Source organism: Lampris incognitus, chromosome 2 (genome assembly GCF_029633865.1).
Source record: "Lampris incognitus isolate fLamInc1 chromosome 2, fLamInc1.hap2, whole genome shotgun sequence".
Lineage (NCBI taxonomy): Eukaryota > Metazoa > Chordata > Actinopteri > Lampriformes > Lampridae > Lampris > Lampris incognitus.
This window is the reverse complement of record NC_079212.1, coordinates 14,134,664-14,160,124: the sequence shown is the minus strand read 5'-3', so window position 1 is coordinate 14,160,124 and position 25,461 is coordinate 14,134,664. Positions and strand designations below refer to the sequence as shown.

At 46.0% G+C, this 25,461-nt stretch overlaps 1 protein-coding gene across 3 annotated transcripts in view; it reads right to left on the bottom strand.

Annotated features, from left to right (window-relative positions):
• The window catches only part of LOC130134271 (metabotropic glutamate receptor 7-like), a 68,963-nt gene that overhangs the window by 22,857 nt on the left and 20,645 nt on the right, over positions 1-25,461 (bottom strand). For all 3 annotated transcript variants that reach the window (XM_056302170.1, XM_056302169.1, XM_056302171.1), the window contains exons 2-6: positions 23,351-23,567; positions 15,412-15,547; positions 13,618-13,772; positions 9,261-9,398; positions 4,503-4,703 (exon numbers count right to left, since the gene is read on the bottom strand). In XM_056302170.1, the coding sequence (XP_056158145.1) occupies positions 4,503-4,703; positions 9,261-9,398; positions 13,618-13,772; positions 15,412-15,547; positions 23,351-23,567 (847 nt within the window). The remainder of the gene's footprint in view (positions 1-4,502; positions 4,704-9,260; positions 9,399-13,617; positions 13,773-15,411; positions 15,548-23,350; positions 23,568-25,461) is intronic.

Sequence of the window (25,461 nt, the reverse complement as noted above, 5' to 3'; positions counted from 1 at the left end):
AAGAAAAGAAGCAGTAGCATATGTCCAAATGTCTTTTGGGGACATGTGGTTTTAGTGAGAACAGCGCTGCTGGCTCTTGGATGCAAGGCCAACAAAACACCTTACCTTTAGTTTTGGGCCAGGAGGGAATTTTATCTTCCTCCAATTTCTTTCTTTTTTTTCAAGGACATTTGCGGTTGAACATTTGTCTCTGAGCATTAGCTGAACTAGCGCGCTGGGCCAAAAACAGTTGTAAAACAAGAAAAAGAGGTGATGAGGAGGGAAAAAAGCAATTTTGACCGACGGAACAGGAGGTCGTTTCCCTGACATACTGTGGAAGTACACACAAAAGTGTACTTTTTGATTTTGTGATAGCATCGCTAACATATAAAGAGAAGCTGATGTGTGCGGCACAAATGTCATGTACAAGACATAAGGCAACCATGGTGCACTTGGTGCAGGGCCACATGTCCATCACTACCTGCCTTCGCACAGTGTGAGAGTTGTGCAAGTCTGTTGTTGCATTCTGATCTTTACTGCACAGTCTACATTGATAGCATTTGAAACTGCACAACTGAGTTGTTTTTTTCCCTCATAGCCCCCCCCCTTTTCTCTCCAATTGTATCCAGCCAATTACCCCACTCTTCTGAACCGCCCCAGTTGCTGATCCACCCCCCTCTGCCGATCCGGGGAGGGCTGCAGACTACCACATGCCTCCTCCGATACATGTGGAGTCGCCAGCTGCTTCTTTTCACCTGACAGTGAGGAGGTTTCACCAGGGGGACGTAGCACATGGGAGGATCACGCTATTCCCCTCAGCCGCCCGAACAGGCGCCCTGACCGACCAGAGGAGGTGCTAGTGCAGCGACCAGGACACATACTCACATCCGGCTGCCCACCCACAGACACAGTCAACGTGTCTGTAGGGACGCCCGACCAAGCCTGAGGTAACATGGGGATTTGAACCGGTGAACCCCCTTTTTGGTAGGCAACAGAATAGACCGGGACACTACCCAAACGCCCCGTTTTCCCTCACGGTTTCATCGATCTAAAGGATGCAGCTACTTAATGAATACCCAGGTGAAGAAAATTAAACATTGTTAGTACGGAAATTATTTATGTGCACTTATGAAACTTGTAAAGACTCTGAAACATTTTACAAAGGGCTTCTCCTCAAAAACTCAGAGGGGGATAGTCAACAACCTGTCACTTCTGCTTCCACCAAACAGACAAAAGACTTGCTGACGGCATATCAGCATGTTGACAAGGTGTTTACTCAAGTAAGCAAACACTGACAGGAGCAACACTTCCTCCACTAATTGCAACACACACACACACACACACACACGAATGCACACAAACATCTCCAGATAAAGTGAAATAAATGTTTGGGTACTCTGCTCTCTTCAACTCTAGAGCAAATAATTAGGCTGCGTCTCTGCCTGTGCGGATAAAAAGCCATTACAACTTCCATTCTGCTTCCCATTACCTGATATTTCCAAGGGAACAAAATGATCTGTGTCGACTGCTTAGTGAGAGCACTGTATAATATGAAAGATTCATGCGTTTGCATGGGGCCCCGAATTAAGATATGACAAAAGTGTACTGCGGCTGTGCGATGCCGAGCAGTGTGGGTGGACTGGGGATCCACTGCTGTGCTTTTCTCGCATCATTATTCTTTCCCTATTTTGGGCTCTCTCTCTCTCTCTCTCTCTTTAGCTCTGTGTCTCTGGCACAGTAGGGAGATCAACAAAGAAGGCTTCCACTCCTTCACTCTCAAACATGCATTAGCAGCAGCGCACACACGATGCACATGGCTAATGTGCAGCCGGTCCAGCCTAAATGCAGTTGGGAGCCGAGTGAAATGGCCATCGGAGCCGCAAGGAAGCCACTATTCACTTTCCAGTAAAAAGGTTTGAACGAAGAGGGTCACATGGAGTAGGGGACCACGGTTTTGTTTTGTTTTTTCTTGGTGCCAGCTCAGGTTAACTCAACTTTCCGCTGTTTCGGTGTTATGTCAAATGTGTTACAACAGCAACAACATTAAGGCATAGTCACTATTCCCATCCACCAAAACTGCCCTTTAAACATTCCCTCTCAAGACAGCAGGGGAGAGTTTAAGAGGATGATGGCGAGACACCACTTTGGAGAAAAGTGCTGCATCCGAGATCTCTTCCCAGAGAGGACAGATCTCTTTCCAGCTCTGAGAAAAATTCAATTAGTCAATCAAACCAAAGAGGTGGGGTTTAATGCCCCGCTGACAGCTTGGCTCCTGCTTCCATCTGCCAAGTGAAAGCAGCAACGGTCAACCCACATGCACCAAACATGCACCACGCCCTGTCTGTTTGGCTTAACTGCACTTCCTGTTTCACGATGCACACGACACACTGAGTTGTGTGCAAGACCTGCAAACCGCTGAAGGGATCATCGGACATTTGGTCATCACAGACTCGAGCCAAGAAGGCACCTTTTTATACAAACGAGGAGGGACGGGGTGAAGACACCCTCAGACTACAGCGGCCAACCGAAATGTGGAAAATGTGGTGAAAAAACCGGTGGCCCCGTACATGTCCCGTATCAAAGGGGAAAATTGTTTTAATGAACTGTGAGTGCTAGCAACAGATCAGACTGCTGAAAAGAGAAACCCCCGTTGGACTCCTCCACAAGGATCTGCTGGACTCCTTTAAAGAGACCGGCTTCACATACTTTACATTCTGTAAAGCGGCTACATCAGTGACAAAGCGGGCTTTCATTTACAGAGCGAGCGTTGACTCGGCCAGGCGTTTATAATATTTTGATGACTTCTTGAATATTTTAGAAGCCTACTTGTAAAAGTGAATTGTAATTATTAAAAAAAAAAAGACAATACGTGACAATTAGATTGGGGTGCTTGCCAAATCATGGTGGACTTCGGAGCGAACGTCTGAAATGGTACGTACGGCCTTCTACCGTTTTTATGCAAATTTGCCATTGTACTCTATTTTTCCCTTTTAATTGCAAGGTTTTTTTTCTCCTAACAGATTTATTTTTTTCTTCTTTTCTTTTCTTTTTCCCCCCTTTTTCTCCCCAATGGCATCCGACCAATTACCCCGCTCTTCCGAGCCGTCCCGGTCGCTGCTCCACCCCCTCTGCCGATCCGGGGAGGGCTGCAGACTACCACATGCCTCCTCCAATACATGTGGAGTCGCCGACCGCTTCTTTTCACCTGACAGTGAGGAGTTTCACCAGGGAGACGTAGCGGCGCCCCGACTGACCAGAGGAGGCGCTAGTGCAGCGACCAGGACACATTCCAACACCAACTCTGTAGGGACGCCTGACTAAGCCGGAGGTAACATGGGGATTCGAACCGGCGATCCCCGTGTTGGTAGGCAACGGAATAGACCGCCACGCTACCCGGACGCCTTAACTGTTTTATTTCTTATATAAATGATTGTTTATATACACTAAGGTTTATACAAGGTTTGCCCTGCATGCTAAAACTGATCATGTTAATAATTTACAGCGAGAATCGGTTGATCCTCAACACCCAGTGTAAAGAGTAGGAGCTGTTGCTCTGATGCTTTGGGCTATTTGCAAAAAACAAGATGTCCAAGTCCTACAAACATTCTTAGCGAGCAGATGTTTGTTTTTTTATTTCATTATTTATCACTTTTTGCATCCAGTGTTATAATCTCAAATGCAGTGTTATTCTCTATGACCGTAGCTGCGTATTGCTTTGAAATGTCTCGGTGCATGCTCAATAGTCCCGGTAAGGAAAGCCCAGGAAGCTGAATCAGTTCATCTGGACTCGACGTTTGCTCTGAACTGCATCTCGTTTCATCGGTATCAACAGCAGACGGGTGTTTTGAGTTCAGACCAATTTTGTTGAAGTGACGTCTTTCACAGGCTGAGCCCCAAAGGTAAATGAGGGAAGAAGTGATGATACTAGTTTGTCACCCTGGGAAATAAATCCGCCTTCTTTTTTTCCTGTCATTTCCAGAATGCCGCGCTGACAGGGGACTCGTCCAAATTACCAGTCGGGGTTGACTCCCGACTCTCAGCGACAGCCTCACAAGCGTTATCGAAACAACAAAAAAAAGGGTTTAGAGAGAAAATGGGTCTGTTTCATCGCATCTCGGCGTACGAGCTCAGACCTTTTGTCAGTCTTGAGAACATCAAAACAAAACCATTTAAGCTGCAGTGGAAGAGGATAAATTCCCTGGAGGCATTGCATCATGACGCCCAAACAATTAAAGCTGTATTTCCACAGCAGAGGTTGATTCATTTTGGACCAAACACATTCGAGCTTACCCAAGGAAATAAACAGCACATGAGGAAAACATGGATTTTTAAAAAAAACCAGGAGTACCTGTGGGATTAATTAACATCTAATCTTAGCATGTGAGAAACCTTGAAGGCGTACAGTGAAAAGAACGCTAGATGATTATAACAACATTAACCGCCATAACTCCTCTGGAAAGCACATCTGCTTCTGCAGCCCTCGATTCGCACATCCTCCCAGCTTCCTCTCATGTGTCGCTTACCATTGAAGCTGGTGTTACGGATGTACTTGAGCAGCGTCTTGCCCTCGGCGGTCTCCATTTCCGGGCAGATGCCAGGATGGTCCGGACATAGGTCTCGCTGCATGGTGTGGAGTGCGTGAGCCACGGCGTACACCGCATCAATCACAAACTGCACTTTCCCCTCCTGCTCATACTTGGAGTCGATGCCGATGCGCTCCTGGCCTGAGGGCGAGAAGGATGAAATAAAGGTCACTGGAGACGGCGGAGGGGTGCACCACGAGTTCGCTTTCCCAGTATCACCGACACGTCTCCCGCATCACTTGGATTTGTTGACCCACCCGCTGTATGGGTCAGTGGTGGATGTTGCAAATAGGGGATCACAATAATAACAACAACAACGGTAATAATAATGGCTTCAGGTCCATAGTTTGGACGCGGCTGTACAGGATGTAAAACAGGAAATACAAAAGAAAGAATAATAATAACAATAATGATGATAACAATAAGAGTAAGAATAATAAACTTCATTTAAGATGCACTTTTCAAAAACAGAGCTGACAAAGGGCTTTACAGAAAAGGGGGAAAAAAGAAAATACACAATAAGATGTGCAATTTACAGAAAAATACATTACAAAAAACAGTTTATCGAGCTGTTCTACCTTGTCTCATAATGCTTATTCCAAGATATTTCTACAACTTGTAATAGGGGATTTTCACAAAACAGGAAAAGAAATCTTAAAGTAAGAAAGTTGATCCGAGACACTTCCTCCTTTAGGGTAGAGGTCTCGAATCAAGTCCTACCATCATGAGACAAACCCACTTTACTGCAACAAGTAATAATATCTGCTGGTAAGAAACATTTTTTTACCAGCAATATCTTGAAATAAGCATTATCAGACTTAAAACGAGATAAAATTCCTTGATAAAGCTTTTTTTTTTGCAGTGTAAAATAAACAGTAAAAGACAAACGATAAGGGAAAAGCAACAGAAAACACACAAACCAGGTAAAATGAAAAACCGAGGATAATTTTGACATGCAATTTAAAAAAAACATGGACTGATATGGACATTTTACTACTGAGGGGAGGCCATCCCACAGTAGGGGCCACAAGGTGCAAAAGCTCTGTCACCTTTGACTTGAGCCTGACACGACATACGGTAGGGGGGGACTTCAGTTATTTATGACACGAAAAAAGGGAACTCAATGATCCCCGTGGGGAGGCTGATCCAATGCTTTTGACCCATCCAACACACACACACACACACACACACACACACACACACACACACACACACTCGAGGAGCAGCCAGGACCAACTTCAGGTCTTCTTTCCATTGCCTTGCAGACACGGGGAGAACATGCAACCTCCACACAGAAAGGCCCTGGGACAGCCTGGGGCTCGAACCTGGGACCTTCTTGCTGTGAAGCAACAGTGCTAACCACTGGGCAACCATGCTGTCCATGTAGTACTTTTACATAGTTGTTGCTTGCCATGCATGATCCTGTGTTACACTGTGCACCTGATAAATAAAACCCTCTGACTTTGAAATAATCATGGGATAGGTATCATCATGGAGTAGGTATTATCATGGGGTAAGTATACCGGCGAGACGTGTTTTTGACAGATCTAAATCAGATTAGAACGGGGCGTTAGAAAGTCACGCTGCTGCCATTCCACCGTAGCCGGAAATCAAGACTCATTTGTCTCATCCGCGCGGTGATGAAGGTCCCGATGAACTTCGGGTGTCTTTCTCCGTTACGGGAGCTTCACGCTCCTTTTATGTCCTCCCCCTGCGCTCTGCCCTTTCACTATGGCCTGCCTTAAAGGTTTTGCCTCATGTTGCCGTTAACGCTGCTCGAATATATAATGCGGACTCCCGGTTGGGTGTCTCTTTGAATTTCTGCGTTTTGAAACTGCTGACGTGAGCAGGTTCTGTGATTGAGCTCGGCACGTGGGAGCCGAGCCTCCCAGTCTGAAGGGGCAAGCACAGACATTTTTAAAAAAAATATATATATATCAAGAATTAATGAGGATGCATTTTCAAGAAAACAACTCCAAATGCTAGCGCGGGGCTCTCAGTGGTTCCCAGCTCACATGGCGGAGGGGGCAGAGCACGCCACTATGACACACGTGTGAATTTTGGAAACTGGCATGAAGCGAGGAAGGTCAAAGGCAATGCATGCTGACATTTCAGCCCATTTCTCCAGCCTCAACATACAGCGCAGCCCACACATAACCTTTGTGTTCCTCCCGAGTCGTGTGCACAGGGCGGGATGCGGGAGCCTCCCCTTAGTCCCCTAACTGACATTTGTAAATATAGATCAGCGTCGTCTGAGATAAAGCAGAGTATGTAGAGGAGAAACTGGAGAAAAGTCACAGATGTTGGACATTTCAAAGTCCTCTCGTCCACATTAAGGGTTTTCGGGCTGAGTAGGAGGACAGACATCTACGTTTTTCTTCCATGATATGAGACTAAAGGACAGGTTTTTTTTTATTTTCAATTTATCACCCTTTTTCTCCCCAATTGTACCCGGCCAATTACCCCACTCTTCCGAGCCATCCCGGTCGCTGCTCCACCCCCCTCTGCTGATCCGGAGAGGGCTGCAGACTACCACGTCTCCTCCGATACATGTGGAGACGCCAGCCGCTTCTTTTCACCTGACAGTGAGGAGTTTCGCCAGGGGGATGTAGCGTGTGGGAGGATCACACTATTCCCCCCCCCTCCCCGAACAGGCGCCCTGACTGACCAGAGGAGGCGGTAGTGCAGCGACCAGGACACATACCCACATCTGGCTTCCCACCCGCACACACGGCCAATTGTGTCTGTAGGGATGCCCGACCAAGCCGGAGGTAACACAGGGATTCGAACCGGTGATTCCCGTGTTGGTAGGCAACCGAATAGACCGCCACGCTACCCAGATGTTTGTTTTGTTTTTTTTTTTCTCTTCTGCTTGGCCCTGTTTTGGGACGCAAATGCAGAGTCATTTATTTATTTCTGGAAAATTCTGGCCAACCTTGATCCATAGATGGTCTCCCAACATCTGCAGCGTTCTCCAGTTCCTTTGGAATCTCCTTTATCTGTGTCACTATAGGAGATGTTTCCGTTTCCCATTTACTCTTGTTGCGCTAGAAAGGACAGGACTCTTGACTAAGATATAATTACTATTCAGAGCTCTAAGTAGCCTTTAGGCATCACTGACTCCATGATAGAGCTACTGACCGCTGACCATGTTTGCAGGTTGCTTTGGGTAGACGTCTCCTCCAAACAAGAAAATGGAAACGTACCTGGGAAAGACTCTGAATCCGTCACCAAACCATAATTTGAGTGATGCCGTCATTACTGTCATTGCATTATTCTTGAGACATGACATTAGGATGTGATTTTCTTTTTCATGTGTTTTGATGTGTGTTTGTTTTTCTTTTTTCTCCTGTTGTTCACAGCAGTTGAGTTTGTGTTGTGCAGCACAACTTGCACTGAATTTGAACCACACAGTACAGTGGGAATTGAGTTTGAAATGTATAGTAGCTGAATTAATTTAAGAGTGGGTGAGAAGTGGGGGCGTCCGGGTAGCATGGCGGTCTATTCCGCTGCTTACCAACACGGGGATTACCGGTTCGAATCCTCGTATTACCTCCAGCTTGGTTGGGCATCCCTACAGACGCAATTGGCCGTGTCTGCGGGTGGGAAGCCGGATGTGGGTATGTGTCCTGCTCGCTGCACTAGCGCCTCCTCTGGTCGGTCGAGACGCCTGTTCGGGGGGGAATAGCGTGATCCTCCCACGCGCTACGTCCCCCTGGTGAAACTCCTCACTGTCAAGTGAAAAGAAGCAGCTGCCGACTCCACAGGTATCGGAGGAGGCATGTGGCAGTTTGCAGCCCTCCCCGGATCAGCAGAGGGGGTGCAGCAGCGAACGGGATGGCTCGGAAGAGTGGGGTGATTGGCCAAGTACAATTGAGGAGAAAAAGGGGGGAGGGGGGACCCAAAACAAATAAAAGAGTAGGTGAGAAGGGGTAAGAATCATATTATTGGCAATGGCTTATCTTATATCCTGCATATTTACATGTTCGAAATAAATCACCATTCATTCATTCACTGTCATTTCTGTTAATGAGTACACATGTAAAGATGAGACTACATGCTACATCACAGACATCATCCACCCAGATCATATATGAAGCCAAAATAATTCCCTGGCTCGGTCTCGGCTGCTTGGGTATAGGTGACACAAGCGCGCATCACTTTTAGCAATAGCATAATTACTGCCATCGCGCTGATGGTAATAAGGTAATTGAGAGCATGGACTATAACTTTTTTTGCACAATGTTGCCTCCCCCTCATCTTTCCCCTGTTATTTACGACCCAAAGAGCTCTTGCTCCATCTATTTAGTAAACAGACCACGGCTGCACTGAGCTGTCAGGGTGGCTGGGTAAAGGGAAGAATAAGGAGTGGGTGGGTTAACTGGAGGTTATGGGCCACTAGCCACACAGCCGACAGACTGCGTGACCTTTGTATGACTAAGACATGCGGCTTACTGTTATAATAAGGATAAACTGCGTCTGGCTGCTGGGCGGAAATACCTGGTGCTGTTTTCTGGCAGTGACACAGACACAGAGGCCCCGAAGACAACCCCCAATTGTCTTTCCGCTGCTTCTAATGTGAACCAAAGGTCACGTTTTCTACAAACCCTAAGAGGACAGCGAGGATGGCCGTCGTCCGTCGGGGTGAAATACTCCGACGTTCCTTTTTTTTTTTTCCACGTCAGCCGTTGCGTGTACCTGTGCATTTGCGGCTGGTGTCCTCTCTCTTGGAGGCGCTGAGGAGCCTGCAGTCAAAGTTTTCCTCCCAAAACTCAGCAAACCACACGTTCCTGCGATTGTTCTCCAGGGTGAGTGCTGTGAAGTACTCATCAAATCCTGGTAAAACAGAGGAAAGAAGAAAAGAACTCAGTTCCGCGCAAATTAGCAACCGACCCAAACCTGGAGGAAATGAGGCGAGACGTGCAGTGTGGCGCCGTGTGGCAACAGCCGCCAGGTGTTGGAAGCCAACCAGCTTGTAGAGCCCCTTCATCAAAATTTGACCGCCGTGGTTCCTCTTCCTCTACCTCGGGCCCTGTGGAAGTTTAATCATTTCTTTCATCTAGGAAATTACATTAATTAAAAAACAGGATGCATAATAAATAACGGGGGACCGTGGGGGCTGTTGCAGCCCGGCGCCTCAGGCCGAGCCATCCTGCAGGTACCAAACAGGTTGTTGGGTTTTTTCCTTCCACATCACTCATTACAACAGAGGTGTGCTGATGGGATGAGGTATTAGCTTGGTGTTCATCAAACCAGGCCAAGGCTTAAACTGCAGCCCACCAACCTAAACTGCAGCCCTCCAACCTAACGGTAAGTGTCATTCGGTCAGTTGTGTCATTTTTAATGCAACGTTGACATTGTCTGAGATGTCTATTTGCGAGGTACAGACGCGTGAAACATCAAATTGAGCAGCTTGGTCCCACTCGGGTTGCTACAACAAAGACACCTCAAACATTGTCATCTCTGCATTAAAATGACATAATTGACACCTAATGACAACAGTCATAAACATTCATAAAGACGCCTTCATGTTCATGACAGGTGTCATGTCATGGTTGTGACTGTGTCGTGTCAGTTTTATGCACACGCCTTCAAATAAAATGTGACCTCATTTTCCGCATCTTGAGACCAGAATGATCCCACCCTCTCTCCCTCTTTCTCTCCCCCTCTTTCTCTCTCTCGCGCTCTCTCACGCCCTCTCTCACTCTTTCTCTGTCTTGCTCTCTCTCGCTGTCTTCCTCTGTCTCACTCTCTCCCTCTCTGTTTCGCTTTTTCACTGGCTCGCTCTCACTCTCTTTCTCTCTGTCTCGCTCTCTCTGTCTCACTCTCTCTCTCTCTCTCTCTTTCTCGCTCTCACCATGTCTCGCTCTCTGTCTTGGTCTCTCTCTTTCTCTCTCTGTTTCTCTCTATATACATCTCTCGCTCTCTCCTGCTCTCTCTCTGTCTGTTTCTCTCTCTTTCTCTCTCTCTCTCTCGGTCTAAACCAGTCATATCAGCTGAATCATGGGGAAAGAGCTGAATTACATTGGCTGATTTCGTTCTCGACCATCACGGGCTGCATGGTGCATATATAATTTTCTTGATGCCTCCTAGCTCATTCAGAGAGCCTAATGTCCTGCCTAGCTCTTCCCAATTAAAGAAGGCTTCACAAATCTCTCAAATGTTGTTGGGTATTTATTATGATTAGGGCATGGGCTGAATTTTTGAGCGACTACATGCTGTGAAAATAGCAAGTCTTTTGTAAATGGTAGTTGTTTTTGTTGTTTTATTCCTTCTCCCCTTTTTCTCATGCATTGTACTTGGCCAATTACCCCACTCTTCCAAGCTATCCCTGGTCGCTGCTCCACCCCCTCTGCTGATCTGGGGGAGGGGGGGGGGCTGCAGACTACCACATGCCTCCTCCGATACATGTGGAGTTGCCAGCTGCTTCTTTTCACCTGACAGTGAGGAGTTTCGCCAGGGGGATGTAGCACGTGGGAGGACCACGCTATTCCCCGCAGTTCCTCCTCCCCCCTGAACAGGCATGCCGACCGACCAAGACACATACCCACATCTGGCTTCCAAACTGCCGACACAGCCAATTGCGTCTGTAGGGACGCCCGACCAAGCTGGAGGCAACACAGGGATTTGAACTGGTGATCCCCGTATTGGTAGGCAACAGAATAGACCGCCACGCCACCCGGACGCTCCCCAAATGATAGGTTTTTAAATGCCATGGAAGCAAGTTTGGCATGGTTTATTCTCCTTGTGTGCGCCGTTACTCATGGATGACTTGCTGACAGGGCTCCTGGGCACAGGCCAGAGGCCCAGGGGGTCCCAAGGTGGGCCCTAAAATACACCCTCTGCGTGACATTGTTGATAACTTTTCTTTTGTCACCACAGAGCTGAAGGATCAGTCATTTATGTCAATTATGGAATTATGGCTCGTCGTCACTGTTTTTCTAGGTTATGCATTTGTTAATATTAAAGATCAATTTAACTGACATTTGAAGAGGGGTATTTTGTTAAAATGCTGTTTACTTTAATTGGGGGGGGGGCTTTTAGGCGTCTGTTTCCAGGGGCCCATTATTTCATAATCTAAATCTGTTTTTATAAATGTATATTGTAGATGCGTTATCAATAACACGCTAAACAGTGTTGGATAAGCTTGTACTACCACTACTTTCGGCTGCTCCTGTTAGGGGTCGCCACAGCGGATCATTCGTTTCCATTTCTTCCTGTCGTCTGCATCTTCCTCTGTCACACTAGCCACCTGCATGTCTTCCCTCACCACATGCATAAACCTCCTCTTTGGCCTTCCTCTTTTCCTCTTCCCTGGCAGCTCCATATTCAGCATCCTTCTCCCAATATACTCAGCATCTCTCCTCCACACATGTCCAAACCATCTCAATCTTGCCTCTCTTGCTTTGTCTCCAAACTGCCCAACCTGAACGGTACCATAAATATAATCGTTCCTAATCCTGTCCTTCTTTGTCACTCCCAGTGAAAATCTTAGCCTCTTCAACTCTGCCACCTCCAGCTCCGCCTCCTGTCTTTTTGTCAGTGTCACTGTCCCCAAACCATATAACATAGCTGGTCTCACAACCATCTTGTAAACCTTCCCTTTAACTCTTGCTGGTACCCTTCTGTCGCATATCCCTCCTGACATTCTTCTCCACCCACTCCACCCTGCCTGCACTCTCTTCTTCACCTCTCTACTGCACTCCCCGTTACTTTGGACAGTTGACCCCAAGTATTTAAACTCAGATGTCTTTGTCACCTCCACTCCTTGCATCGTGACCATTCCGCTGTCCTCCCTCTGATTCCCGCATAGGTATTCCGTCTTGCTCCTACTGACTTTCATTCCTCTTCTCTCCAGTGCATACCTCCACCTCTCCAGGCTCTCCTCAACCTGCACCCTGCTCTCGCTACAGATCACAATGTCATCCGCGAACATCATCGTCCATGGAGACTCCTGCCTGATCTTGTCCGTCAACCTGTCCATCACCATTGCAAACAAGAAAGGGCTCAGAGCCGATCCTTGATGTAATCCCACCTCCACCTTGAAGCCATCTGTCATTCCAACCGCACACCTCACCACTGTCACACTTCCCTCATACATATCCTGCACCACTCCTACATAATTCTCTGCAACTCCTGACTTCCTCATACAATACCACACCTCCTCTCTCGGCACCCTGTCGTATGGGTTCTCTAAATCTACAAAGACACAAAGTAACTCCTCCTGGCCTTCTCTATACTTCTCCATCAACATTCTCAAAGCAAACATCACATCTGTGGTGCTCTTTCGTGGCATGAAACCATACTGCTGCTTGCTAATTGTCACCTCTCCTCTTAACCTAGCTTCTATCACTCTTTCCCATATCTTCATGCTGTGGCTGATCAACTTTATACCTCTGTAGTTGCTATAGTTCCGCACATCACCCTTATTCTTGAAAATCGGTACCATTATGCTTCTTCTCCACTCCTCAGGCATCCTCTCACTTTCCAAGATTGTGTTAAACAATCTAGTTAAAAACCCCACTGCCATCTCTCCTAAACATCTCCATGCCTCCACAGGTATGTCATCTGGATCAACTGCCTTTCCACTCTTCATCCTCTTCATAGCTGCCCTCACTTCCTCCTTGCTAATCCACCGCACTTCCTGATTCACTATCCCCACATCATCCAACCTTCTCTCTCTCATTTTCTTCATTCATACACAAGCTTGAACATACAACGAAACTGGAAAACATCTGAGCAGGGTAGTGGGTAAGGGAAAAATAGCAGCAAAACTCACAAAACGTTGGGAATTATTGGATGTTAAGTCAAAATGTCAACAATTTTGGTAATTTATTGATGTATTGATTTATTTGAAATTTGTATTTACTGTTTTTCCCCATTTCTGTTGATATGCAATTAAAAGCTAACTTGCACTAATAACAAATAAAATAAATGAATTAGAAGAAAATGATGATGATGACGATAATGAAAAAAAATTGGTTACAAAATAAAGCCTATCTCCAAACAGAGTAACATGTTGGATGTGACCATCTCTGTTTGGGTGAATGCACACCTTTAATCGAGGAGCGTTTCGGCAGTATAGTGATTGCTGCCACCGCGACATCCTCCAGTTGGTGGATCGGGCTGCTCTTGGCCCCCCAGCTGTCAGATCCAATCCACAGGAAATGGCCCACCTGATTGGCCCTCTTGGTGGCATTGAGAACTCCCCTGCAAGGGCATCCATGTGTGAACCAGGAGAGAGAGAGAGAGAGAGAGAGAGAGAGAGAGAGAGAGAGAGAGAGAGAGAGAGAGAGAGAGAGAGAGAGAGAGAGAGAGAGAGAGAGAGAGAGAGAGAGAGAGAGAGAGAGAGAGAGAGAGAGAGAGAGAGAGAGAGAGAGAGAGAGAGAGAGAGAGAGAGAGAGAGAGAGAGAGAGAGAGAGAGAGAGAGAGCATACGGAGCGAATACAATCCAATATCTTTTAAGGAGAAGCAGCTAGGATGCAAACGGTATGTCCAAGTATTGCTACATAGTGTGGTCATTGCAGCACTTAAACCACTTTTTCAGGCTGCCATATTGTAAAAGATGTGAAAAGGACATTAGAAAAGATGTTTAGCATCAGAGAATGATAACACACTCTTGGTATCATCTGTTTTAAAGGCAGAACGAGTAGGATTTTCCTAAAAAAATCAATGTATAGAGTCATACAAAAATAATCCCTCTCGAGTCGTCTGGTTGGCGTAGCGGTCTATTCCGTTGCCTACCAACATGGGGGTCAGCGGTTCGAATCCCCATGTTACCTCCGGCTTGGTCGGGCAGAGCAGAGATTGGGACAGCTTGGTAGAGTGGGGTAATTGGCCGGATACAATTGGGGAGGAAAAAGGGGGAAACCCCCCCCCCCTCAAAAAAATCCCCCCCCAAAAAATCCCTCTCAGTCATCACTTATGACCCACTAGACGTGTGTGGCGGTGTCTGTATCTGCAGAGACCCTGTCCTCTGCCTGTATTTTCTTATTTTATTGTGTACGGGACGTTTCTGAGCGTTAACCTTTGGGCGGAATGTGTGTAGCCCCGAGCCAATAACTGCGTGCAGGTTGTGAGGGCGGCATGCTATAAAAACGTAGTGACCAGGGTGCCAGATACGTTAGCACGCATCCAAGAGGAAGCTATGACAATGGAGGACGCGGTGCCGAAAAGAGCCAAATATGGCGAGGCGAAACACGAAGCGGACAAAGCTCGTTCCAAAAGGAGACTGACTCCGGGGTTGGCTTTCACCCGCTGGTGAGCAGCGCTGAATGAGAGGACGGGAATGAAGAGCAACGCGGAGGTACGGGGGGGAAGTTTGCCTCCGGGGATTCTTCGCCAAAGCAGCCAGGGAGGCGGGGCCAACTCTGAATGTTGTGTTTGCGAAACGCAACTGACAAATCCTACTCAGTGTGGCTTTAAGATGATACCCAACACATGTCAGGCACGCAAGTCATTAAATTTTATATTTATCTCGCTGTATCATTCTGGCATATGGCTTCCTGAATACATCAGTACAAATCGACCTTTATCAAAAACCCAGCAAGTCTGATTTTCCTTGTTTCTTTACACAGAAAGATCCCATGGGGGCATTGTAAATGAAACAATATCTGTTTCCTTCTTGCGATCTGTATTCTCAGTTCTCCTTCTCGGCGTGTTTGTGTTTGCATTGTTCGAGGCATGTTTGTGTAACAGACATCCTGTACAAGCGGTAAATCTGTCTGCGCCTCTAGCCTGTCTTCGGGTGCTGCACCTCGGAGATTAAAGACTTCAACATGGCAAGTCATCAACATCCCTGAACAACACGGACGCGCTGTAGCCAAACGCAATGTAGTGCACTCCTCACCGTATGTCTTCCTCGCTGGCGAAGATGATGACTGCCCGAGAGTGCTGTGTTTCCAGCAGTTGTTGGATGGCTTTGTCATAATCCTCCAGCTTGGGGTTGTGGGGAATTTTCAAAGACTGAGCGATGCAGATCCCACCTTTAAATGGAGAGGGAGTGAGACGTGAGGCCTATGCAATGTTGTTCCCACGCTCGCTCACTCACTCGCTCACACAAAGACCGAATGCAAAATAGCGGCTATTTTTCTGTAGAAATCTCAGCCTTGCAGAAACAAAACATTCAAACAAAATGGTTGCAGTTTGATTAAAGAGCGCTATAGGGATGGATGGATGTACCATAGTGCTATCGGGCTGGATGGAGGCATGTATACACATGTATGCTGTAGCTATAATCCGCGAGCCACAGGAACTTGTGATGCATTGCTGGAACCGCGCATTCAAAATGAAGAGCAGAGCCAATCTCCAAAGCAAGAGAGTTACTGTACGATGAGCACAACTACTTAAAACAAATCCAGCAATCCAGGCCAAATGGGACATCGTCTACACTGCAGTTTCTACTTCCTGAGGCCATAGATATTAGAGAATCAATCATTTGCCTGTGAGTTTTCATTTAAAGTCATTATCAAACATCTCTTGCTGGTCACTGAACTAATCGGCTAGCGAGCGAGACAAGCAAAGAGGGTATTAATATTGACAATAAATCAGTCTCCGACAGGTCGCCATAAACGTGTTTGTGCAGGTTGAAGGGTAGTGATTGCTTCCCTGCGCTGATAAAACAGCATTTAGATATTAAGTACGTGACCCGTGACAGTCACAGAGTTCAGATTTTCTTAGCAAGCATCCTCCAGGAAGTATTGATCGAAGTAATCGTTTCCGATAATGCACGGTTGTCTGATTTTAAAACGAAGAACCTGTAATATTGCCTAATTTGCTGCTGTCAAGTGTTTAAGGTCACGTTTAAATATTATCCAATATCTCGGCATGACCTGAGATAAACATCGTTGGCTGAGAGAATAACGGGCTCACCAACTTGTGAGCAGAATTTCAATGACATCCAGTGGATCAAAAATGTCACTCAATGATAATATGATTCAGTAGCCGGTAGTTAATAATCCGAATAAAAAGGCATAATTACATCTTTAATAGACCCCCCCCCCAGTGACTGCCTTTACTTAAGGGCAGTAAATACGTGGGGGGGTCAGCTTAACCTTTGAGGCGGTTTGGATAAACAGACATTAGGATCACTTGCATTGAGGAACATCCCTAACTAGGGACTAGACTGACACAGCAGCCACTACACTGAGTCAACAGCAATGCTCCACCCAAACCAATTAAAATTTCTCCTGTTTAGGCATCCTAATACCCGATAACCTTTCAGTTTGTGTTTCTCACGGCAGACAGAGAAATAGCAGAAATCTCCTAATTGCCAGTCTCCTCAGGCTCATTACTTTGATATAAACAGCTTTTAGCTGGCATTGCACACATCTCCAGCTCCTGTTTACTGTGGCACTTTATAGGCAGCCGATGGCTAAATGACTGCTGCTGAACCTCTGTCTAGCTATGCAAATTTCTAGCGTCCAACTATATTAGAATTGTCGCTGGTTGTGAGACAATGTATCTGCAGACAGACAATAGGCATGGCTTCTGTAATCCTCGTTAAGTGGACCAAACATGAAAAATGGAGATCCTTTAGGGATCGCGCTGTCCCGTTAAGAAGAAATGTGCCTGGTGTTGTTAGCGCAGATCAGCCGCTGCCATGGGTCCCTTAGGGACCACACAATAGCTTTATTTCAGCACACAAATTCCCGAGCAATTCAGGAGGGTTTGAGACAGATTTAAGCATGAAACTGCCTATTCAGGTTTCTGTTTTGGGAAACCGTAATTCCGCACGGTGTCTAATGGTGAAAAGAGAATTAGCGGCGCCTCTCGGCTCCAGGGAAAGCATGTCTGACTTGTTTGCAGGTATATTCACTAGCTATTACTGTGGAACAACGTGAACAAATACACAATTCCACGTCACAAGATGCTGGGAAAATAGGTCTCATGAAAATGCACCTCCATTATAATAAAGGCCCTGTGCATAGCGACGTATGTATGAGGAGATCTCATGTTCTAACAGGCAGAGATAGAGATATATTGTAGGTCACAGCAGTCAGTAATACAGAAAAAGCCCACATCACAGAGCCCTTGATGAAGATAAGACACACTTGGTGCAGCTTCCATTCTCGGAAAGAGAGCATCCAAGAAGAACATGCTGCAAAGACATGACTGCCCTAAAGGCTGCAGACTGGTTGTGCAAAGGAGGCTAAATTATTAAATGTCGCTGGATACCTCATAAGTTAGTCAGTCAGTCAGTCAAGTTTGTCTGACAGTCAGAGAAGAGGAAAATGCCAAAACTATATTTGTACTCTCTCCAGAGTACTGTGCCGGGGATCACACCACCTTTACCTGTCACCCGAAGGCCCCCTTTGGACATGAGCGCTCCTCTCTAAACACCGTTCAAAGAGGAAGCGTCTGACTCAGTTTTAAAAAGACTGTTACAGTGAAAACATTTCTATCACAATATCCGGGGAAGAAGAAATTCTACTCCAGCTTTTAAGTCTCTTGTTTTTATCCAAGAAAAAGGCTTCTATAAAAACACCCTTTAGCTTCTGCTTAAAGTACAGATGGTGAGTACACAGATATATATTAGCTTGGTTCCTATCCAAATAGCTTGGTACATAACACTTCCACTTATAGCGTAGCTTATGTCTGCCGGTTTTGGACTCTAAAAATACATCTCTCCAGCCAGAGTACGAAACAGAATTTTTACATGCAAAGTATCACACTCATTTTGCAATAAACCCAAAGGAAAGTATCTACTCTGTGTACACCCTGACCTTACTCTAACCCTGCGCACCGTATCCTTCCTTACGACTGATGTGTCAAAAAGAATCATAATGACGATGGTGGTTAAACAGTCAGGCCTGTGGAGGTCCTCTGCTGATGAGTTTCAGCGCCAGTGGATATGCGCTGCATTAACTGCTTCAATTATTCATCTCCAATGCTTTGGGTTTTGAAAATGCACTCCAGGGTGAGAGATCCAGCGTTGCCATTTTGTTTGGTCAAATACATCCAACAGCTCCCTGAGAATGAGTGTGTCTCCTGATGGACTGGACCCCCCCTTACCCCTTCCACTCCACACCAAAGCCTCCAGGGGATCCATAATGCTCCAATTATATTTATCACCCCGGACTGGAAACGTAGACCGACACTCTCCTCTCTCCTCCCCTGCACACATGGGAGCTCACAAAAATGGAGTGCCATTCCTATTCTAGATGTGTGTGCCCTTCCTTAACCTACATTCCTTTTGCACTCCCTCCGTTTGGACTAGCCTTGGCACTCCACGATGCAGAGAGACCTCACAAGAGCACCATATGGTCCAATTGACCCAGTCTTACAGACAAAACACTTGTACTTATTTGTATGTCCGAAAATATACTGATCTTCAACATGTTATCACACACAAACGATGCATGTCAACTAGTCTTGACTACGCCCCTTGGTGACAAGAATACACGTATACGTACGGTTTTCACACGACTACACGTCAGTGTATCGACTCACGTTCTCTCCCATGTATTTCATGGATTTTAACATATTGTGAATGAGGATGTAGTAGAGGACATCCACTCAGATCATCTGTCCACTCCAATCTCCCCAATTGTAGCCGGCCAATTACCCCGCTCTTCCGAGCCATCACAGTCGCTGGTCCACCCCCTCTGCCGATCCGGGGAGGGCTCCAGACTACCACATGCCTCCTCCGATACATGTGGAGTCGCCAGCCACTTCTTTTCACCTGACAGTGAGGAGTCTCACTGGGGGGATGTAGTGCGTGGGAGGATCACGCTATTCCCCCCAGTCCCCCCCCCCCCCGAACTGGCGCCCCGACCGACCACAGGAGGTGTTAGTGCAGCGACCAGGACGCATACCCACATCCAGCTTCCCACCCGCAGACACAGCCAATTGTGTCTGTAGGGATGCCCGACCAAGCTGGAGGTAACACGGGGATTCGAACTGGCGATCCCCATGTTGGTAGGCAATGGAATAGACCGCTACACTACCCGGACACCCCGGTCATCTGTTTTAACACTATTACATTAGAAATTGTTAAGATTAGATATTAAGTTAGAGGTGGCTAAGTTAACATATACAGGTAGAAATCCAGATACATCTTCAGAGCTGGTAATGTTTAGGTATTACATTAGAGGTGGTTAAAGGTACAATGCTTAATTTAAATGTAAACTAAGGGTTCATCCCCATTACCAAAATACAAAACACATGATATGAACGTGGGTGGCACGGTGGCGCAGTAGTTAGTGCGGCCACCTCACAGCAAGAAGGTCCTGGGTTCGAGCTCTGGGTTAGTCCAACCTTGAGAGTCATCTCGGATCAGCCTCTGTGTGGAGTTTGCATGTTCTCCCCGTGTCTGCGTGGGTTTCCTCCGGGTGCTCCGGTTTCCTCCCACAGTCCAAAGACATGTAGGTCAGGTGAATCGGTAGTACTAAATTGTCCCTAGGTGTGAATGTGTCGGCTCTGTGATGGACTGGCGGCCTGTCCAGGGTGTCTTCCCGCCTGCCGCCCAATAACTGCTGGGATAGGCTCCAGCATCCAGTGACCCTGAGCAGGATAAGCAGTTTGGATAATGGATGGATGGATGGATGATTTGAACGGGCTATCACTCCTAAATTGATTGAAAAGTGTCTTCATACAAGGTCAGATGCTGAACATCAACTAAATCTAAGTTTCTAATGGGTTCTGATGCTTTAAAAGGTTCGTTTATGTCAGTAATATCGGTGAAAATTGGAGTAAAACAGACCCATATTTTCAACTACGATCAGGTGAGAAATACACAAAATGCGTATTTTTCAATCTATAACTCAAACTCTTCTTTTTTAATTTAAATATGCCTCCATTTTATTAGATCAAACAAATCACAGATTTGGCCTTTAAGTTAAGGGATGGTTTTGGCGTGGTTAAGGTCAGGGTCATTAAGTGTGATAATGTGCTTTGAGTTTAAATCGGGGATAAAAGTTGATCTGAGCGAATGTCCTCAATTAGGTCCTTGTTGGTCGATACGTTCACATGCATCGCGTGCATCAACCAGAACATTGGCAATCACGGTATTGTGAGACCTGCAAATGAGTTTTACATGAATATTTTGTCTGCGAGACTGGGCTTATTCCAGTTTATCACACTGTCCAAGAACCGATGCATCGAGCTCTACGACAAAGATGGGCCAATCCCTTTCGCTATCTCCATCTTCAAAGACAAAACAGCCCTAATCTATCTTTTTCTCCCCCATCCAGACTTACTTTTATTATCATTTATGTCTGGTAAACGGTGTTGGCAGCTTGCTGCAATCAGTTGCAGAGCAATGTTTCTTCCTTCCAATATGTTTGTGTGAGAATCTTTATCAAAAGGTAAAACCAAACTAAACCCATGGCCTGAATCCAGAAGGAAGTAGAAAAACACAAACGAGATTAATCTTTTCTGACTTTACCTGAAGCCAAAATGAAGGTACAAAATGGGAAAAAGGCCTAAATAGGGAAGCGGGTAAGAGGAAAAGACAGAAGGGATCAATACTACGGCCATCAGCCCTGTCCCAGCTTGGCGTAATGGGAAGCCATATTGCATTAGTCCTCTGGATGGTTCTCCTTGAAGTGGTGAAGCGGGAATCCTACTAATGCATCTGACATTTCACTGACACCAAACGGGGTAGCCAAAAAAATATTTCAAAGCCTCGTGGATCAGCTCCCCAGGTATTCTGTGCCACAGCTAAGCAACTGTTGAAATTTCTAAGATTAAGCAGCCTGTTTTCTCTTCCATGCAGTGCTGTGCTTGTGCTATCTCAGCTCACACCACTGATGCTTTGTTACTGGATTCACTGTGCTGTTTGCATGTTATTTGGCTCAATCCACTGCAGTCAGTTACTGTATGATGCAGCACCAGTGCCTTTCATCCTGTGAATGTAAAGTTACCCAATTATATAATGAATACTCTTATTATAGAAAGAATGCCTTGGGTGCCGGGGCTTTTCTTTGGATGAAATAATTCCCATTTCATTTGTGTATGAATGCCAAAAAAAAAACTGGGACTGCAGCTCAGTAGCAAAGGATGAGTCAACCACAACAATGTCCTATTATTTCATACTCCCTCGTCTGCAGCTGTTCCAGAGTTGTAATAATTTCAGTATCAGGATTACTGATTTTTTTTATTTTTTTGCAAAGGAAAAAAGAAACTCACTGGTGGAAAACACAGCTAAGAAAATCGGGCGGTTGCAGCAGAGACAGGATATAAGAAGCTGAAATGAGACCTCCATAATAAGCCTTGAGGACTTTTCCCCAATAGCTTTTCTCTTTTACACAGGGCATTTTTTTCAGCTATTCTGTCCCAACACAATCTATGCTACCACAAAACAACCTCTTCAAGTTTTAATAAGTGATCACACTTCACATGAATGCGCACGAGATAAAATATTCATGTCTGTTGGACCTCTGATAAGTGCCTGTGGGATATCATTAGCTTTCTTCATTTCAGAGGTTTCTTGGTCTACTGAAAGATATATGTCACGGCCCCAGCCATGCCTCCAGTTATTTCCCTGGTGTTTCCATGAGTTTCCCTTTTCCCCTGTTTTCCCTTGGGCGTGGATTCCCTCCTTGGCATTCTCCATCGCTCTCCTGATTGCGGCTCATTCACCTCATGAACTCTTCAACTCAACAGTATATCTACTCCGGTTCTCCATCCACTCTTCGCCAGATCATTGTTTCAACCACAGCGGTAGTCTCTTACTCTTGGCCACACTGCAATAGCATATTCAGAGTTATTCCTCGTGTTGCTTGCTTTACCTGTATTTACCATGTTTACTTGTGCTTTCAGGATTACTGCCCTTCAGTTCCCCTGCCAGCCTGCCTCACCTGCTCGCTTACTAAACCCCAAGCTTATCCTCAGCCACCCACGCTCCCTCCCTCGTCTGCCTGCCCTGCTCAGCTCTACTCTGCTAGCCACCATCCAGCTCTACCTTCTGCCTTGCCTGCCATCCTCATCCTCCTTTATTCCTACAATAAACCCCTTATATTAATGCCATTGTCTGTGTCTGCGTTTGGGTCTGCCTCTAGAGATAAGAGTCATGCTGATGGATTGAAAGGTAATTATGTCAAGGTTGGTGTCTGTTAGTTGGCCATTGTTGCCAGAGGAGTTGCGTCAATGTGCTATCGTGCATCATCAATGGATCAAAGAATGTAATTTTCCAGTGTAGGAAATCAAACACGGTGGTCTTTTTCTCTAGAGCAATCCGTGCACCGGCTCAATGAATGGAGAAAATGCAAACTCTTAATTCAGTGAGACCTAACTCCATTCAACAAATATGTCTGTCCAAAATCATACAGTGTATGGTAGAATCTATTATTCTTCATCAATTTTACATGGTTCATGCAGCATCCACTGTATCCTTCCCTCTCTCATGTTGTAAAATCCAAGAAAGTATACTTAAGCAAAATAACTATATAATTTGATCAAATCCTCTGGGCAGGTTTTACTGCATGCAGTGTATGCAGCAAAGCAATGGCTCCCTACAAAAGCTAAATCTGTGCAATGCTGCATCATGGGTGCAAGCCAAGATTGTGACCATAACACATCAACCTCTCCACATGTCGTTTCTATGCCTGACTCCACCGTCATTCAGCTGTTTGCCAGTGTGACAAAGCAAACGTTCCCAAACCGGTGAATAATTCATCTACCCACAGCAATTATTTATATTCAGCTAACTGAATTACAAGTCACAAAACTGGGCTGCTTTTCTGATGACCTCACCAATGCAAGTTCTCCACCCGTATGATTAAAACATGGTTCAACGAAAAACAGATTTCTGTTCAGTCTGCCCAGCTGTGATTACAATTCCTCACCTGCTTCTTTGGAGAGCTGTGTGAAGGCCTCCACACCCTTCTCTCCATAGCTGCCCTCGGAGGCTATGGTTGAGACATAGGTCCAGCCCAAGGCCTGGATGATGTCCACCATGGCCTGGGCCTGGAATGAGTCTGGAGGAACGACCCGTGAGAAAAAATCATAGCGCCGGTCATCACTCAGCTCTGGGGCTGTTGACGCATAGCTGATCTGTGGGATCTAAGAGAGAGAAAATGAGAGGAAGGGGGAGACATTTATTCATGCAATGTGGGCAATCTGGCACAATATTACTGTTGGTTGTTAGGGTGACTGATCTGACAAATCACATTTCTAAATTCTCTGTTCACAATAGCACAGTTGCTGATGATTCCCCCAGTGTTTAATGAACATTTACCAAAGGCAGCTCCAGCGTTTGTGAAAGTCCGCAGCAGAAAATGTCTGTCAAGCTTCACCTAAAGGAACGCTGATAAGTGAAAACTAATTCCAGCAATGAGATTCTGTAATTCAATAAACAGTACTCTGTTGACACAAAGCATGTTATCACACTGGCATAATTATGGCCTGCTTTCCAAAAGTGGGCATACAGATGATTCAAAGAGACAAGAAGCGCGACATACACCAAAAGAACACTGTAGAAAAATGCAAGTTGCTAAATGTTCCTAATGTTTACAGAGCACCTTAGTGTACAAATATTCACTTTCTGCTGTAAATCTCATGTGGTGGGTTTTAGACAAGATCAGGGAAATCTTTGCAGATTAATACGGCATGTCACAAATACGGGATTGCATGAAGGATGAAAACAGAAGCAGTATATTTGCAGTCAAGCTGCAGTAATAATTTCTTACCTTAAAAGTGGAAACGTGTGACTCATCCATGGGACCCTTCATGATGCAAATCTTCATGGTGTAAACACAAGGGTTTGGCATTGACTGTTTACTCTGCTATCTCTGATAAAGGGGTGCCCTGCTGCCATATAATCCTAAGCATCTCATCTCCATCCACACCACTGTGAGATTTTAGCCCTCCCATCACTTCGTAAATACGACCACACACCATGCATCGACTGTCCGGGACCAACATGTCTACCCAGCATCAGTCAAGTGGGTATATCAACAGACAAGTGCATTACTTTCATTTAAATCAGATTACCCTATTTCACTGACATCAACTCTGATTACTTTTAACTACTACTACTTTCGGCTACTCCCCTTAGGGGTCGCCACAGCGGATCATCCTTTTCCACTTCTTCCTGTCGTCTACATGTTCCTCTGTCACACCAGCCACCTGCATGTCCTCCCTCACTACATCCATGAACCTTCTCTTTGGCCTTCCTCTTTCCTTTTCCCTGGCAGCTCCCTATTCAGCATCCATCTCCCAATATACCCAGCATCTCTCCTCCACACATGTCCAAGCCTTCTAGATCTTGCCTCTCTTGCTTTGTCGCCAAACTGCCCAACCTGAGCTGTCCCTCTAATATAATCGTTCCTAAACCTGTCCTTCTTCATCACTCCCAATGCAAATCTTAGCCTCTTCAACTCTGCCACCTCCAGTTCCACCTCCTATCTTTTTGTCGGTGCCACTGTCTCCAAACTATATAACATAGCTGGTCTCACAACCATCTTGTAAACCTTCCCTTTAACTTTTGCTGGTACCCTTCTGTCGCAAATCACTCCTGACACTCTTCTCCATCCACTCCACCCTGCCTGCACTCTCTTCTGCACTCCCCGTTACTTTGGACAGCTGACCCAAAGTATTTGAACTCATAAAGCTTCGTCACCTCTACTCTTTGCATCCTCACCATTCCACTGTCCTCCCTCTCATTCACGCATAGGTATTCCGTCTTGCTCCTGACTTTCGTTCCTCTTCTCTCCAGTGCATACCTCCACCTCTCCACTCTCTTCAACCTGCACCCTACTCTCGCGACAGACCACAATGTCATCCGCAAACATCATAGTCCACGGAGACTCCTGCCTGATCTCGTCCGTCAACCTGTCCATCATCATTGCAAACAAGAAAGGGCTCAGAGCCGATCCTTGATGTAATCCCACCTCCACCTTGAACCCGTCTGTCACTCCAACCACACACCTCACCACTGTCACAATTCCCTCATACA